General features: G+C 52.4%; 1 protein-coding gene across 3 annotated transcripts in view; it reads right to left on the bottom strand.

Annotated features, from left to right (window-relative positions):
* MYH14 (myosin heavy chain 14) overlaps positions 1-16,989 on the bottom strand; it is a gene marked incomplete at both ends in the record, with an annotated part of 82,942 nt that overhangs the window by 25,611 nt on the left and 40,342 nt on the right. For all 3 annotated transcript variants that reach the window (XM_080702534.1, XM_080702535.1, XM_080702536.1), the window contains 10 exons: positions 1,542-1,713; positions 3,744-3,867; positions 5,678-5,815; positions 7,933-8,139; positions 9,139-9,270; positions 10,242-10,350; positions 11,814-11,974; positions 12,102-12,171; positions 13,191-13,312; positions 15,195-15,382. In XM_080702534.1, the coding sequence (XP_080558660.1) occupies positions 1,542-1,713; positions 3,744-3,867; positions 5,678-5,815; positions 7,933-8,139; positions 9,139-9,270; positions 10,242-10,350; positions 11,814-11,974; positions 12,102-12,171; positions 13,191-13,312; positions 15,195-15,382 (1,423 nt within the window). The remainder of the gene's footprint in view (positions 1-1,541; positions 1,714-3,743; positions 3,868-5,677; positions 5,816-7,932; positions 8,140-9,138; positions 9,271-10,241; positions 10,351-11,813; positions 11,975-12,101; positions 12,172-13,190; positions 13,313-15,194; positions 15,383-16,989) is intronic.

Genomic DNA, 16,989 nt, shown 5'->3' with positions numbered 1-16,989 from the left:
CTGCCTCTCTGATCCGCAGACTCCTGGCCTGAGCCAGGCCTGAGTGCGGGGTGCCCGCTCCATGGGGCTGCCGGAGGCTGCCAGGGAGTGGGACAGCGAGAGCCACCAGGTACTCGTGGTGTGGCCTGCTTTTATGAAGCAGCCACAAGACATTAGTCCTGCTTGGACAGAAAGCAGATCGGTGACTGCCTGGGCTGGGGGTGGAGGAGGTGACTGCTGAGTGCTGAGTGTCCTCTCAGGTGATAAACGTATCTGGGAAGGTGACGGAGGTGATGGTCACACAGCAGCGTGAATGAACTAAATCTGCTGAATCGTGCACTTTATTTTTTTGGGGGGTGCTGGAGATTAAACCCAGGGGCATTCCACCTCAAGCTACACCCCCAGCCCTATTTTATTAGGGTCTCACTAGGTTGAAGAGAATTTCACTACTTGCGGAGGCTGTCCTTGAACCTGTGATCCTTGTCTCAGCCTCCTAAGTACTGGGACAATAGGCTTGTGCACCAAGCCCAGCTTGAATTGTACACTTCACATATAGTAACTTTCATGTGAATTTCACCAAAAAAGGGAAAAAATAAGAGGATTAATAAAGAGTCATAACAAAAATACCCAGAATTTATGGGAGGCTTAGTATATGCCAAGCACTGGACGCCACTTTCTTTTCTCTTTTCTGGGAGGGGTACTAGGGATTGAATCCAGAGGGGTTCCATCTCTGGGCTACACCTCCAGCTTTATTTATTTATTTATTTATTTACTTATTTATTTATTTTGCAGGTCTGGGGATGGGACCCAGGGGCATTTGACCTCCAAGCTACATTCCCTTCCCTATTTTTTATTCTTTATTTTTGAAACAGGGTCTCCCTAAGTTGCGGAGGACCTCACTAAGTAGCTGACGCTGTCCGTGAACCGTGATCCTCCTGTCTCAGCCTCCTGAATGCTGGGATTACAAGTGTGCGCCACCACGCCCAGCTTCTTTTTATTTTTTATGTTGAGACAAGATCTTGCTAAGTTGCTGAGGCTAGCCTTGAACCAACCATCCTGCTGTCTCAGCCTCCCAAGTACTGGGATTACAATCATATGCCACCCTGCCCCAGCATGATGACGATTTCTAAATTTTTTTGGTACTGAGTTTTGAACCCAGGGATGCTCTACTTCTGAGCTCTACTCCCAGCCCTTTTTATTTAGAAACAGGGCCACACTAAATTGCTGCAGCTGACCTCGAACCTGCAATCCTCCCCATCTCAGCCTCCTGAGTACCGGGATTACAGGCGTGTGCCCTCGTGCCCTGCTTGATTATGATTCCTGAGACAGCCAAGCTCCTGGTCAATCAGCTGCAGCAGATTCAGGGACCCCTGAGTGGGGAAACGGAGCCTGGGGAGGAGAAAAGGCCTCCCTCCTACCCTGCATCTATGATTAGAAATCGCTGGAAAAGCGCGCTGCCAGGGTCGCTTTTCCTTGACGGGGGTTGGGGGGACTTGGACTTGCAGCTGTCTCCATTGGACAGAAGGGACGCCGCGCTGGGCGGGGCAGGGTGGGGTCGGCACCTGGCCAGCGCCGCCTGCAGCTCCTCCTCCTTGCGACCCAGCTGGGCGCGCAGCTCCTCCGCCCGCTGCTGCTGCTCCACCATCTGTTCCTGCAGCTCCGAGCTCTCCCCGTCCAGCCGCCGCTTCAGCTTCTCCAGCTCCTGGCGGCCCTTCTCCTCCTTCCGCAGGCGGTCTGCAGGCGGGACAGCCATGCACCAGGGCGCCAGGCCCACGCACGCGGCCAGCGGCTCCCACCCAGGCCTCGGGCTGCCCGCTCTCCGCTGAGCTCAGCATCGCCCGGCACTGACTCCTCCGCCCAGCCACCCATCTCAGGGACCAGGACTCCCAGGACTTCTCTCCACCCTCAGCCCCAGGTCCTCCCTCTGACCATCTCTGCCCTGTGTCCCCAGTCCTGTACCCTCATCCTGCTCTGCACTCTCCCCTCCCCCGTGAACCCTGGGCCATTCTATCTGATTTTTTTTTAATTTTTTTTAAATTTTTAGACTAAGTTCTGCAATCCTCTTGTCTCAGCCTCCCAAGTACTGGGATTACAGGCATACACCACCACACCTGGCTTTTCTCTATCTAGCATTCTCCTTTTTTTTAAATTAAAACTTTTTTTTTTTTTCCAGTACTGGGGATGAAACCCAGGGGCATTCTACCTCCGAGCTATACCCCAGCCCTATTTTTTATTCTTTTATTTTGAAACAGGGTCTCACTGAGTTGCAAAGGGCCTCAACAAGTAGCCGAGGCTGTCCACAAACCACGATCCTCCTGTCTCTGCCTCCCAAATGCTGGGATTCAAGTGTGCGCCACCACGCCCGGCTCTAACTCTCACTTAATAGTGGGGATTGAACCCAGGGACATTCTACCTCTGAGCTATACCCCTAGCTATATTTTTTCTTTTTTCTTTTCTTTTTTTTTTGTGGTACTCAGGGTTGAACAAAGAGCATTCTACTCTGAGCTACACCCTCAACCCTATTTTATTTTATTTTTAAACAGGTTCTCACTAAGTTGCAAAGGGCCTTGCTAAATTGCTAAGGCTGGCCTCAAACTTGTGATTCTTCTGTCTCCACCTCCCAAATACTGGGATTATAGGCGTGTACCACCATGTCTGGCTCTCCCTCTCTTTCTTTCTTCCTTTCTTTCTTTCTTCCTTTCTTTCTTTCTTTCTTTCTTTCTTTCTTTCTTTCTTTCTGGTCTGAGGATGGAACCCAGGGGCATTCGACCTCCAAGCTACACCCCCTGCCCTATTATTTTTATTCTTTATTTTGAAACAGGGTCTCACTAAGTTGCGGAGGGCCTCACTAAGTAGCTGAGGCTGTCCACAAACCGTGATCCTCAGGTCTCAGCCTCCCAGATGCTGAGATTACAAGCGTTCTTTTTTTTCTTTTGTACTGGGGGGTGAACCCAGGACATTCTACCCCAGTCCTTTTTCTTTTCTTTCTTTTCTTTTCTTCTTCTTTTTTTTTTTTTTTTTTTTTTTGGTGTGGTATCAGGGATTGAACCCAGTGACATTCTACCTTTGAGCTACACCCCCAGTTCTATTTTTTATTCTTTATTTGGAAAAAAGGTCTCACTAAGTTGTAAAGGGTCTCACTAAGTAGCTGAGGCTGGCTGCAAACCTGCAATCCTCCTGTCTCAGCCTCCCAAGTACTAGGATTACAAGCAGGTGCCACCACGCCTGGCTATTTTTCTTTTTTTTCTTTCTTTCTTTTTTTTTTTTTGTGTGGTACTGGGGTGGAACCCAGAGGCTTTCTACCTCCAAGCTACACTCCCAGACCTATTTTATATTTTATTTGGAAACAGGGTCTCACTAAGTAGCTGAGAGCCTCACTAAGTAGTTGAGGCTGGCTTTGAACCTGTGCAATCCTCCTGTCTCAGCCTCCCAAGCGTGAGGATTACAAGCATGCGCCACCATGCCTGGCCCTGGCTATTTTTCATTTTGAAACAGGGTCTTGCTAGTTGGCTTACAGCCTAGCTGAGGCTGTCCTTGAACCTGTGATCCTCCCAAGAACTGGCACCACCACACTCGCTGGGAGTTGGATTTGAGATACGCAGAGAACGTGAGCGCTGCAGGGGGCCTGCTCTCTGTCTGGAGCCTTCTTTCCTATCCCATTCAGCAGATGTCACCCCCCAGGCCCCACTGCACACAAGGCTTGCCCGAGGTTCCCTTGGAGCAGCCCTGCACCCCTCGCTCCCCACGAGACGCCTGGGGCTCACCCTCCATGTCTGCGATCGTGGCCTCATATTTGAGCCTTAGCTTGTTGAGACTCTTGACTTTCTCTTCCTCCTCGGCCGCCTGGGATGAGAACTCAGCCAGGCGCTCCTCCAGCAGCCGCCGCTCCTGAGGGGTGGTGGGAGGCAGGGTCAGGAGCAAGACCAGGAAAGAACCCACCTGACCTGCGGCTTCTGCCCTCTCACCTGCACCCAGCCCATCCTCCCTGTCCTGACCCTCGTCCTCCCAGCCCTCCTCTCTGTCTTCTCCATTTTTTTTTTTTTTTTTTTTTTGTGGTACTAGGGATGGAACTCAGGGGCACTCTACCTCTGAACTATACCCCCAGCCCTATTTTTTATTGTTTAGTTGAAACAGGGTCTCACTGAGTTGCAGAGGGCCTCACTAAGTAGCTGAGGCTGGCCATAAACCGTGGTCCTCCTGTCTCAGCCTCCCAAACGCCGGGATTACAAGCGTGTGCCACCAAGCCCAGCCACCTTCTCCTTTTTTTGGAGGGGCAAGAATACCAGGGATTGAATCCCAGATCATTCTACTTCTGAGCTATACCCCCAGACCTTTTCATTTTTATTTATTTTTTATGGTACTGGAGATTGAACACCGAAGGGCATTCTACCTGTGAGCTACAGCCCCAGCTTTATTTTTATTTTGAAATAGGATCTCGACACGTTAATGAGAGTCATACTACTTGCTGAGGCTGTCCTTGAACCTGCGATCATCCTGTCTCAGCCTCCCAAGTACTAAGATTACAGGCATTTGCCACTACACCTGGCAATCTTTTTTTTTTTTAAACAGGGTCTTGCTGCCGGGACATGGTGGCGCATGCTTGTGAGGCGGACACAGGAGGATCACGCAGGTTCGAAGCCAGCCTTGCTGGCTTAAGAAACCGTGTTTCCAAATAAAAATATAAAATAGGTCTGGGAGGTAGCCTGGAGGTAGAAGGGTTTCCAGGAACCCCAGTACCACCAAATAAATAAACAAAAAATAAAACAGGGTCTTGCTAAGTTGCTGAAGGTATTGCTAAGTTGCCTAGGTTTTCTTCAAACTTGAGATCCTCCTGTCTAAGCCTCCCCAGTACAAGAATTACGGAGGTGGGCTACCACGCCCATCTGACCTCCATTCGCCACCACACCTGGCTGACACCATGAGCATAGAAAACTGTGGGCTGCTGATCCCCCAGTGCCCCACAGCCAGAGGCTAAGCCTAAACAAGTCACAGACTCATAGGAAAAGGCTGTCATTGTAAGCTGTTGAGATCAGAGGGACTGTTTGTTATGCAGTAAGATCACAGCAAATAGCTAACACATTCAGCAAGGTGTTCCGCAAAACTTCTGATTTGGTCATATATGCCTAGGTGACATATCTGCTCTGAGTCTTGACCACATAATCAACTCTGCATCCATGGTTCTATATCTACAGAGTCACCCAACTGCAGATTGAAAACGTTCAGAAAGAAACTCACATCCCTACTAAGTGTGTGTGTGTGTGTGTGTGTGTGTTGTTACTGTTCTCCAGTGATACTGGGGATTGAACCTAGGGGCATTCTATCTCTGAGCTACAACCCCAGTACTTTTTCCCTTTATTTGGAAACAGGGTCTCACTCAGTTGCTGAGACTGGCGTTGAATCTGGGATCCTCAGGTCTCAGGCTCCTAAGTACTAGAATACTAGGTACTGTGATACCGCGCGCCAGCAATTCACAGACTGTTTGCATTGTATTGGGTGCTATAAATCACACGGAGATGGCTTTAGGCATATAGGAGGAGCCTATTTCCCTACCCCATGGACACTGACTCCTTGTGCCTGAGGCTCGCGGTGGCCTCCACTCCCACCTATGTGGCAGCCTCCCCCCCTCCCTCCCTCCGCGGTGGCCTCCACCCCCACCTATGTGGCAGCCTCCCCCCCTCCCTCCCTCCTCGGCTCCTACCTTGCTCAGCTTGGCATTCTGATCTTCCAAGAGCAGCAGATCCTCCTCAAACTTCTTCAGCTTCGCCTCTGTGGTCACCTTCTCCAGCTGCAGCTTCTGTCGTGCCCCCTCCTCGGCCTCTAGGTGGGTCTCGAGCTCCTGGTTGGGGAGGAGGAAAGGAGGAGGAGGAGGGAGGATCCAGGGGCTGCTGAATGCACCGAGATGGGGAAGGATGCTCGTGGCTCAGACAGGTCCGCATCCTGGGCAGCACTGGTCAGGATCAAACTCTTAGCGGCTTCCCATTTCATTCACTGGCTCAATGAGCAATGATTGAGCACCTAGTGTGTACCAACCAGGTGCTGTTCTGGACACTGAGGATGGATTAAAATCCCCATGCTGTGGAAAGGATATTCTTGGGTGCTCATGATGTTTACAGATGGTAAACATAAAAATTATATAGATGAGTGCTGACACCATAGCAGAAATGAAGATTCAGTATCCTGCACTGCCTTGACATTTGGTAAGGATGGGGGGGGGCTCAAACGGCCCAACTACAAGGCCTCGGCTTCACTCTGCTCTCACAGATAAGGTCGCCTGTCACTCTCCTTTCCCAACTCGGGGAAAAGACACCGTCCTGCTGAGCCCTGAGAACCACGTGCCAGCTCCCTGCCAGCCCACGAAATTCTTCCAAGTCAATCACATTTTCCTGGCCTCTGCCTCTCCTTCCTGTCCAGCCCGTCTCCTGAGACCCTGTGTGTGTGTGTGTGGGGGGGGGCGTACTGGGCATTCTACCTCCAACCCTTTTTTATTTTTTATTTGGAAACATGGTCTCGCTAAATTGCTCCCGAACACTGGGATTACAGGGGAGCGCCCGTGGTCTGATCGTTCTCGAGTGCAATCCCGGGTGTGGCCTCTCTAGGGGGGCTCATGAGCAGCTGTCACTGTCATCTGTCAAGGTCTGGTGTTTGGTCCTGACCAGAACTCTAGCGCACAATGCCTCCACTAACCGGAGAAGAAGAGGCAATTAAAACACCCTGAGAGCCAGGTGTGGTGGTGCACACCTGTAATCTCAGTTCTTGGGAGGCTGAGACAGAAGGATTGCAGGTTTGAGGTCAGCCTCAGCAAGTAGTGAGACCCTTGTTCAAGATTTTTTAAAATATTAAAAAGGGCCGGAGTGTAGCTCAGAGATAGAACATCTCTAGATTCAAATCCCTGTAAAAGACACAGATATGAGGATTATGCTTTGTAATCCCAGCATTTTGGGAGGCTGAGACAGGAGGATCGTGGTTCGTGGACAGCCTCAGCTACTTAGTGAGGCCCTTGGCAACTCAGTGAGACTCTGTTCCAAAATAAAGAGTAAGCCGGGCATGGTGGCGCATGCTTGTAATCCCAGCATTCGGGAGGCTGAGACCTGAGGATCATGGTTCGTGGACAGCCTCAGCTACTTAGCGAGGCCCTCTGCAACTCAGTGAGACCCTGTTTCAAAATAAAGAATAAAAAAAATAGAGCAGGGGGTGTATCTTGGAGGTCAATGCCTCTGGGTTCCATCCCCAGGCCCCCCCAAAAAAAAGAAGAATAAAAATAGGGCAGGGGGTGTAGCTCAGAGGTCAAATGCCCCTGGGTTCCATCCCCAGAACCACACACACACACACACACAAATACACACAGATATAAATACACAACACACACACACAAAAAAATACACACAGATATAAATACACAACACACACACACACACACACACACACACACACACACACACACACACCCCAGCACTGAGCTCTTGAAATGTGACTGTGGAAATGAATTTTCCATTTTATTCTACTTATTTAAATTTCAAGACTAGACACTCAATTCCTGGAAAGCTTTTAAGTATATGTTTGGCACAACCTGCATATGTGAATTTACTTCGTAAACTGTGGAAGATAGGAAATATAAATATAGATCAAATATTCCTAGTGAAAATTTAGTATCGGAAACAAGATAGGATTTAACTGTAAAATGCGCACCGCATTGAGCAGGGGAGCCGCGGGATAGCCTGCCTGTGAATGCAGCACATTCTGAAGAGCGCTGAGAAAATATCACCTGGTGCCTGGATCACACCCTACCTGACACTTAAACTTTCTAGAACCTCCCAGTATTTGAATTAAAAGAAAATGTTTTAGCTTGAGTCACTTAGAGCTGAGTTTTTGTTTTTGTAAGTGGATGGTCAAAAGAAACATGATTTGTAGAAATAAAGGCGGGTGGGGGAGGCCGAGGCGCGCAGGAGGCCAGACCTGTATGTGTTGCTGCAGCCGCCTCTTCTCCGTCTGTAGCTGGCGGCTGCACTCCTCCTCCTCGCCCACTCGAGCCTCCAGCTCCGACACCACCAGCTCCAGCTCCTGCTTTCGGGCTGCCAGCCGCCCCCGTGTCTCCTCCGCCTCTGCGCACAGTTCTGCCTCCGCGCGCAGCTGCTCGGTCAGGCGAGTTCGCTCCTCTTCCAGCTGCGGAGCCCAGGGAGATCCGGGTCACGGGCGGGCTCGCAGGGTGGACGCCCATGGGGCGCCAGGTGCTTCCTGCCCCCTAACTTGCTATGCCCTTTGAAGCCTTGGGGACAGGAGTGAGGTGGGCGACAGTCTCCCAGAAAGCCCCCTTCTCTGAAGGACCCCCTCATTCTCTTAATCAGAGGTTAGATTTTTGGGGATCAAACCCAGAGGTGTTCTAACTCCCAGCTACAACCTCGGCCCTATTTTTTTTTTTTTAATTTTGAAACAGTCGTCGCTAAATTGCTGAGGCTGTCCTCGAACCTACGACCCTTCTGTCTCAGCCTCCAAAGTACTGGGATTCCAGGCGTGCTGTCATCGCACCCGGGTCACGGGTCAGACTTCTGGGGCTCTCCGTCGCAACTCCTGCACCCTACCAGTCCCCACTCTGTCCCTCTAGTCCCTGACTTTGCCCCAGCCCCTCCTCCCTGGCCCCACAGCCCAGGCAGGCTCAGATCTCGTCCTCTCCCACCCGGACTCTCTGTCCAGCCTCCCGGCCTCCAGCCTCTCCTCTTCCAATCTAAATCCTCCAGATAACCCCGCTGGGGTCTTTCTCCCATCTCCCATTTCATTTTACACAACGAACTCTGCCTAGAAATCGAACCGAAAAATTTGGAAAATCTCCAACACAAAGATACTCAAGAAGAGTTTTGCTTCAGAATTAAACTAGCAAATAAACTGTAAATAGTTAAAAGCCCACTACCCAAGCATGCCGGCTTTGCGGCGTCCCCCGCACCCCAACCAGTCCATTCACGGTTCCACCTCTGGGGTTCTGCCCAACCACGCCACGGTCTCCCCCCAACTCCCCGCTTCAATGCACCTTAGCAGGGCCCCAAACCTGCCGCCTGCAGGCCTGCAGCCCAGCCGGGCGCCCCAGGCTTAGCCAGAAGCCACGCCCACCCAACCACGCCCAAGCCACACCCACCTCTGACCACGCCCACCGAAGCCCCCGCCCCTCACCTGAGCCAGCCGGCCCTGCAGCTCTCCGACTTCGCGGGCGCTCTGCTGCTGAAGCTCCTGGACTTTCTGCAGCTCCTGTGCCCGCGCCTGCAGCACCTCGTCCTGCCGCGTCACCTGCAGCAGTGGCTTCACCTAGGCGCAGGTGAGGGGTGTTTGAGGCGGGAAGCCGCCTGGCCCGAGCGCTAATGCACTCTTAGGAGCTGGAATTCCTACACCTACTAGCCAGGGGTCCAGGTCTTGCTAACAGCCCCGCCTTCCAGGGTTTCTTGTAAAGAGCCTAAAATAGTGGCAGGCAAATGGCAAGCAGTACTATGCATTAACATTATTATTATTATTATTATTATTATTATTATTATTAATTTTTATCTTTGGTATTTGTACTAGGGATTGAACCCAGGGGCATTCTACCTCCAAGCTGCACCACCAGCCCTACTTTGTATTATTTTTGTGTGTGTGTGTGGTGGTGGTACTGGGGTTCCTGGAAACCCTTCTACCTCCGGGCTACAGTCCCAGACCTATTTTATACTTATTTGGAAACAGGGTCTCTTAAGCCAGCGTGGCTGGTTTCGAACCTGCGCAATCCTCCTGTCTCCGCCTCCCAAGCGTGGGGATTACAAGCCTGCGCCACCACCCCCGGCCCTACTTTGTAGTCTTTATTGTGAAATGGGGTCTCACTAAGTTGTGGAGGGCCTCACTAAGCAGCTTAGCCTGGCTTCAAAATGGCAACCGCCCTGTCTCAGCTTCCCACTTGCTGGGATTACAAGGGTGTGCCACCAAGCCTGGCTATACCCGTGCTGGTCTTAACCTATGTCCTTTTAGGATGATCAATCATAACAGGTTTGGAGTTTTTCTGGCAATTGTTGACCTTCAGGGTGGTCTTGGGGCCCCTGCCCCCCCCCCCCCCGGATCCAGCCATGCCTGAAAGTCTTCTGTGCCTTTTATCCATATTAGCTGAGTCAGAAACATTTTGTCACTTGCTGCCTAAAGAATCCTGGGAGGGCTGATGGTCCCACTTTACAGATACGGAAAAGTGGGGCCCACACAGAGAAGGAGCCAGGGCCCTGTCCCCTGGAGGCTCCAGCCCCTCCCCCAGGTGGCCTCACCTTGATAAAGAGCCGCCACCACTGCCAGTGCCGCAGCTTGAGGTAGGCAGCACAGTTTCTCTGCATCACCCGAAGGGCGCTCTGCTGCTGCTGGCGCCTCTGGAAGGCCCTGGTGGGGAGAGGGGAGAGGGAGAGAGGGCCTTAGCCGGGGAGCACAGCCCTCTCTTTTCTTTTCTTTTTTTCTTTTCTTTTCTTTTTTCTTTGCAGGTCTGGGGATGGAACCCAGGGGCATTCAATCTCTGAGCTACACCCCCAGCCCTATTTTTCATTCTTTATTTTGAACAGGGTCTCACTAAGTTGCAGAGGGCCTCACTAAGTAGCTGAGGCTATCCACAAACTTGATCCTCCTGTCTCAGGCTCCCTAATGCTGGATGACAGGCGTGCACCACCTCACCCAGCTAAGCCCTTTCTTCACTTATGCATAACTTTTTTTTTTTTTTTTTTTTTTTTTTTTTTTTTTTTTTTTGCTTTTGTTGAAATTTTTTTGTACTGGGGATTGAACCGGGGACATGCTACCTCTGAGTGCTGAGTGAGCACTCCCAGCCCTTTTTTCTTTTTTAATTTGGAAACAGGGTCTAGCTAAATCATTGAGGCTGGCGTCTAATCTGTAATCCTTCAGTCTCATTCTCCCAAGTACAGGGATCACAGGCATGTGTGATGGCACCGGGCTCACTTAGGTACCGGTACCATTCTATGCAAGGGAGATCTTGCTTTTGACCTATTACGCCTTCTGCATTCAGTTCTCACTGTCCCATCCAGAGATGCAGCCCCAGTTCAGGTTACATCCTCCCCCTCACCCAGCCTCCCGGCCTCCAGCCTCTCCTCCCTGCCCACCCCAACATGCCCCCAGGGGGAGCTTTCTCCACCCAGAGCTGCCCACCCCTCCTGAGCTGACAGTCCTCAGTGGCTCCCCAGCACCCAGGACAAGGTCCCCACCCCTCAGCCTGGCGTTTGTGGTGTCCTTGCTTGCCACGCTTTTATTCTCTGACACTCCTGAGGGGGCAGGAGACTCTGCCACACATTCCTGTGTCCTGAGCCATTCCAGGCCGCCCTCCCTGGCCCTGCCCAGGCTGCTTCTCCCACTGGGATTACCTTTCCCTCTGTTCATCTCCCTGGTCATCAAAACTAACCTGGGGCAGGGCCACCTCACGTACCCTGATGGCCCACGTCAAGGCACATCACTCCCCACATGGGGACTCTGTGCCCGTCCATGTTTCCCTCCCAGATGGAGGGGCCTGGAGGCCCAGGGGTGAGCCTGAGGCTTCCTGCTTCAGTGCTGAAAGCCCTGTGTCCTGGGAAGCTGACACCTAGGCCAATCAGGATGGCACCCCAGGGAGCAGCCTGCCTCCTCTGTCTCCAACATCACCCACCCATCCCATAGAACCGAGAAGCCCGGGCACCCCATGGCTCCTGCTCAGCCCTTTCACCATCCTGGAGACCCTGACACCTTAGAGACACCTGGCCAACCTCTCAAACCCACGGTCCTCCTGTCCTGACCTCCCAAGTGCTGGGATTACAGGCATGCACCACCGTGCCAGCCCCAGGCCCCAGGGAGATAGCATGGCCCCCCACCTGCGAGCCAGGTATCCCCGGGCTGCTGCCTGGAAGGACACGATAATGTCTGTGACCTTCAGGTCGCGCTCCTCTTCCAGCTGGGCCAGGACCCCTGCCCGGAAGAAGATCTTGCTCTGCCCCACGCGGTATAGGTTGGGGTCCAGCTCCAGGGCCTGGATCTGTGAGGGTTGGGGAAAGGGTGGTGAGGGCGTGGGGTGGCGGGTGGTGGGGACCCGCCTCCCTCCTGTGCCCCCGTGCACAGGCGCGTGTGTGCACACATACACACATCCCTGCCCCCACACTCACCATCTTCTCGCAGGCCTGCTTCCCATCCATGAAGCCCTTGGGGATGGCGTTGGGCGTCAGGATCTCGTACCTGCGGGGCAGAGAGTGGGGGGAGCAGCGCTTAGGGGACACATACCACATTTCCAAGACTCCAGAGGAAGATGTAACGCAAAAGACCCCTGTGTGAGTTGTGTGTGGGGGGGGCTGCCTGGGATTGAACCCAGGGGCGCTCTACTACTGAGCTGCATTCTCAGCCCTTCTTATTTTGAGACAGTGTCCTGCTAAGTGGCTGAAGCTGGCCTCCAACCTGTGATTCTTGTCTTGGCCCCTTAAGTGCTTGGATTACGGTTGTGCATCACCACACCCAGCTTCTACTTCTTTTTTATTTTTGCAGCACTGGGGATGGAACCCAGGCACATTCTACCTCGGAGCTATAACCCCAGCCCTATTTTTTATTCTCTATTTTGAAACAAGTTCTCACTAAGTTGCAGAGAGCCTCACTAAGTAGTTGAGGCTGTCCATGAACTATGATCTTCCTGTCTCCACCTCCCAAGTACTGGGATTACAAGCGTGTGCCACCATGCCCAGCTTTGACTTAATTTTTTTTTTTTTCAGTACTGAGGATGGAACCCAGGGGCATTCTACCTCAGAGCTACACTCCCAGCCCTATTTTTTATTCTTTATTTTGAAACAGAGTCTCATTAAGTTGCAAGGGACCTACTAAGTAGCTGAGGCTGGCAGCAAACCCAGCCTCCTGTCTCAGCCTCCCAGGTACTGGGATTACAAGCGTGCGCCACCACACCCACCTCCAACTTCATTTTTTTTAAAAAAGTGCTACACCCTAACGCTTGGGAGTACTATAGTAACTATAGTGAGTTAACGTTCGTGTTTGGGGACCACCACCCTAAATAGCAGCCGAAACGTGCCCCAAAGCCCCCTCAGTGCCCAATGATCTTTCAATTGGGAACACTGAACAAGGTCTTGTTCTTCCATATCTCAAAGGGAAAAACTGAGGCTCGGCAAAGTGACCCCAAGTCTCCCAACCCAGAAAGAGCGGTAGTGGGACCTGAATTCAGTGCCAAGCAGCCCCCAGCCGCCCGCCCGGCTCACCGCTGCCGGAACTCCTGGAAGAGGATGCGGTTGGGGAAACCCTGACGACAGATGCGGATGCCCTCCAGGACGCCGTTACAGCGGAGCTGGTCCAGCACCAGCTTGGGCTCCAGCTTCCCGGCCTGCGGAGGGAGAGCGGGGCGCGCACGCGGCTCAGCGACGGCCACACGGGGATGGACGCCACAGGCCGACCGCGACCCGGAGGCGGGCCCTTTGGCAATTCCTTAGGGTTCCACCCGCAGTTTTCTGAGCACCTATATAGTGCCAGGCACTGTTCTGGGGGAAAGGCAGGGAGAAGTGCCTGCCTCGGGGGAGCTCCAGCGGGAGAAGCTGACAGCCCCCGATAGCAAGCAGTCAAAGGCAGAGAGGGAGGGCCGAATTCACACATCAGCTTGGTCCTTACAAAACATCTCACTGAAGCTGGGCATAAACACTCCCCAAAAATCCCCCCCAAAATCCCTCAAAAAATCCCCCCAAAATAGGGCCAGAGTGTAGCTTGGAGGTAGAATGCCTCTGGGTTTAATCTGCCCGAATGCAAATAATTAATAATAATAATAATAATAATAATAATAATGGAAAAAAATTGTGGTACTAGGAATGGAACACAGGGGCATTCTACCTGGGAACTACACCCCCAGCCCAATTTTTTATTCTTTATTTTGAAACAGGGCCTCACTAAGTAGCTGAGGCTGTCCGTGAACCTCAATCTTCCTGTCTCAGCCTCCCAAATGCTGGGATTACAAGCGTGCGCCACCATGCCCAGCTTCTATTTTTTATTATTTATTTACTTATTTGTTTGTTTTGTGGCACTGGGAATAGAACCCAGGGGCATTCTACCTCTGAGCTACACCCCCAGCCCCCGATTTTTTATTTTTTTTTGGTGGTACTGGGGGTGGAACCCAGAGGCTTTCTACCTCTGGGCTATACTCCCAGGCCTTTTTTAAATTTTATTTGGAAACAGGGCCTCACTAAGTTGCAGAGGGCCTCACTAAGTAGCTGAGGCTGGCCGAGAACCTGGATCCTTCTGTCTTAGCCTCCCAAGTACTGGGATTAAAAGCGTGTGCCACCACGCCCAGCGTCTCCCATCCTGTGTACTTCCTCTGCTCTGTCCTACCACGGGGCCTTTGCACACGTTCTTCTCTGCTTGGAATACCAAGTATCCTTTAGCGCTCAGGTGTCAGCTCCCGCGGGCAGCCTTCCATGCCTTGGCTGTCTAGACCAAAGCCAGTGTGACTCTGACCGCTCCCACATTCATTTGCTCAGCTGTGTCTCTGCGCTTCTACTAGGCTGCAGCTTCGTGAGCAGGGAGTATGGGGGTTCCCATTCCCTAAACGGTGTCCCCAGGGACCACACCTAGCTCCCGGGAGGTGTGCCATAAGTTCAAGTCATATCAATAAATGAGTTTCCTGCCGGGCGTGGTGGTGCACGCTTGTAATCCCAGCATTTGGGAGGCTGAGACAGGAGGATCGCAGTTCACAGACAGCCTCAGCTACTTAGTGAGGCCCTCTGCAACTCAGTGAGACCCGGTTTCAAAATAAAGAATAAAAAAATAGGCTGGGCGTGGTGGCGCACGCTTGTAATCCCCACGCTTGGGAGGCTGAGACAGGAGGATCACGCAGGTTCGAAGCCAGCCTCAGATACTTAGTGAGGCTCTTGGCAACTTAGTGAGACCCTGTTTCCAAATAAAATATAAAATGGGTCTGGGAGTATAGGTCAGAGGTAGAAAGCCTCTGGGTTCCACCCCCAGTACCACCAAAAAAAAAAAAGAATAAAAAATAGGGTAGGAGGTGTAGCTCAGAGGTCAAATGCCCCTGGGTTCCATCCCCAGACCTGCAAAAAAAATAAATAAATAATAAAAAATAAATGAGTTTCCCCGTCAGGGCCTGGAGCCCAGGAGTAAAAGTAGTTTGTTCAAAGTCACACAGCCAGTCAGGGTCAGGGGACTCTGATGTGGGCCCAGCCCCTCTTTCTTCACCCACTGCCCCCCGTGGCCCCGGCACTCACCCTCTTCTCATGGTTGGGGACGATACAGCGGACAAAACTGGGGTTGGTGTTGCTGAGTGTGGACATGAGACGGCTCAAGGATTCCTTGTAGAGCTGTCCCACGGTCCGGAACATTCCCCGGCGGGGGCGGCCACCTGGCGGGCCATCTCCGAGGCTGCTCACCTGTTCCAGCCCCACTATGCCCTCCACTGCGGGGGAAAGAGACAGAGAGATGGGTGAGCACGGGCTTTAGGGAGCTGGGTGGGCCAAAGCCAGGGCCTTACTGTTTATAGGATCAGGTATTATTATTATTATTATTATTATTATTATTATTATTATTATTTGTGGGGTACCTGGGATGGAACCCAGGGGCATTCTACCTCCAGCCACACCCCTCGCCCTATTTTTTTTTATTTTGGAACAGAATCTCACTGAGTTGCAAAGGCCCTCACTAAGCAGCTGAGGCTGTCCTCCAACCGCGATCCTCCCGTCTCAGCCTCCCAGATGCCGGGATTGCAAGGGTGCGCCACCACATTGGGCGGGGACCTGGTACTTTTCAAAGGACATACACGACACGCCTGGTAAGGGGTGGCAGTGTTATCAGTCCCACCCGACAGATGGACAGACTGAGGCTCGGGAAGATGGGAGGCTGTGCTCCAAGCCGCACAGCTCAAAAACCAAGTCAGGCTCCAGGCCAGAAGTGTCAGTGGCCCGGAGCCCTGTCTCTGACCCCTCTTCTCAGGGACACCCGCGCTGCCTCTTTTATCAATAAATGAGGATGATGAGGTGGGACAACTGCTTCCCTATGACTGTGGGGGGTCCCGGGGATTGAACCCGGGGGCATCCTGCCTCCCAGCTACACCCCCCTTTTTTGGTGGTACTAGGGTTCCTGGAAGCCCTTCTACCTCCAGGCTACACTCCCAGACCTATTATATGTTTTTTATTTATTTGGAAACAGGGTCTCTTAAGCCAGCGAGGCTGACTACGAACCCGCGCGATCCTCCTGTCTCCGCCTCCCAAGCGTGGGGATTACAAGCGCGCGCCACCACGCCCAGTTCACCCCTAGCCCTTTGATTTTTTAATTTTGATACAGGGTCTCACTAAGTCGTTGAAGGTCTCGCTAAGTTGCTGAGGCTGGTCCTTCAGATCCTCCTATCTCAGCCTCCCAAGTCCTGGAATTACAGGCGTGTGCCACCATGCCCGGCTCCCTGTGACTTTCAGGGACTTGGACTCCGCTGGGTGTTGCAATTTACACACGAACGCAGCCAGCCGCGTGACAGAAACCTGAACAGCGCCGCGCTCAAAGACGCCAGCAGCCCTGCTCTTACGTGCGATATCTGAAATACGGCAGGGCGCCTCCTCATTGGTCACTTGTCTATTCTCTCTGTGGCCAGTTATTAAGGCCGCTTAGTGAAAAATGACCACATCTTCCTTCTGTATTCGTCTCGGATCCTATGCACCAAATCATGCTGGGTTTCTCAGGAACCCACGACTGAAAGCAGAATCTTCCCTCCCGCAAAGCGCAGCCCACCCAAGGGTCACTGGCGGCCAGCTTTGGTCCAACCAAAGGACGGGGCCGGGGGTGTGGGAAGTGCCCAAGTACAACTCGTTCCGCCCCAGTTTCGACCCCCTCCCCGTGCTTTTAGGCATTTTCGGGATGATGAGTATCACTTATCATGTTGTTAGAGCACAGGGAAGAGCTGAGGTTGTGGGTTCAAATCCCAGTTCCGCCACTTAGCGGCTGTGTGGCTTCCGGCTGTGCTTTCACGCGTCTAAGGGGATAATCGCCCTAACGTGAGCCCCAGCGCGTTGTCCA

The sequence above is a fragment of the Muscardinus avellanarius genome, assembly GCF_963383645.1.
Source record: "Muscardinus avellanarius genome assembly, chromosome: 10".
In the NCBI taxonomy this organism is placed as follows: Eukaryota; Metazoa; Chordata; class Mammalia; order Rodentia; family Gliridae; genus Muscardinus; species Muscardinus avellanarius.
Note: the sequence above shows the minus strand (reverse complement) of the source record. Positions and strands in the feature narration are given on the sequence as shown.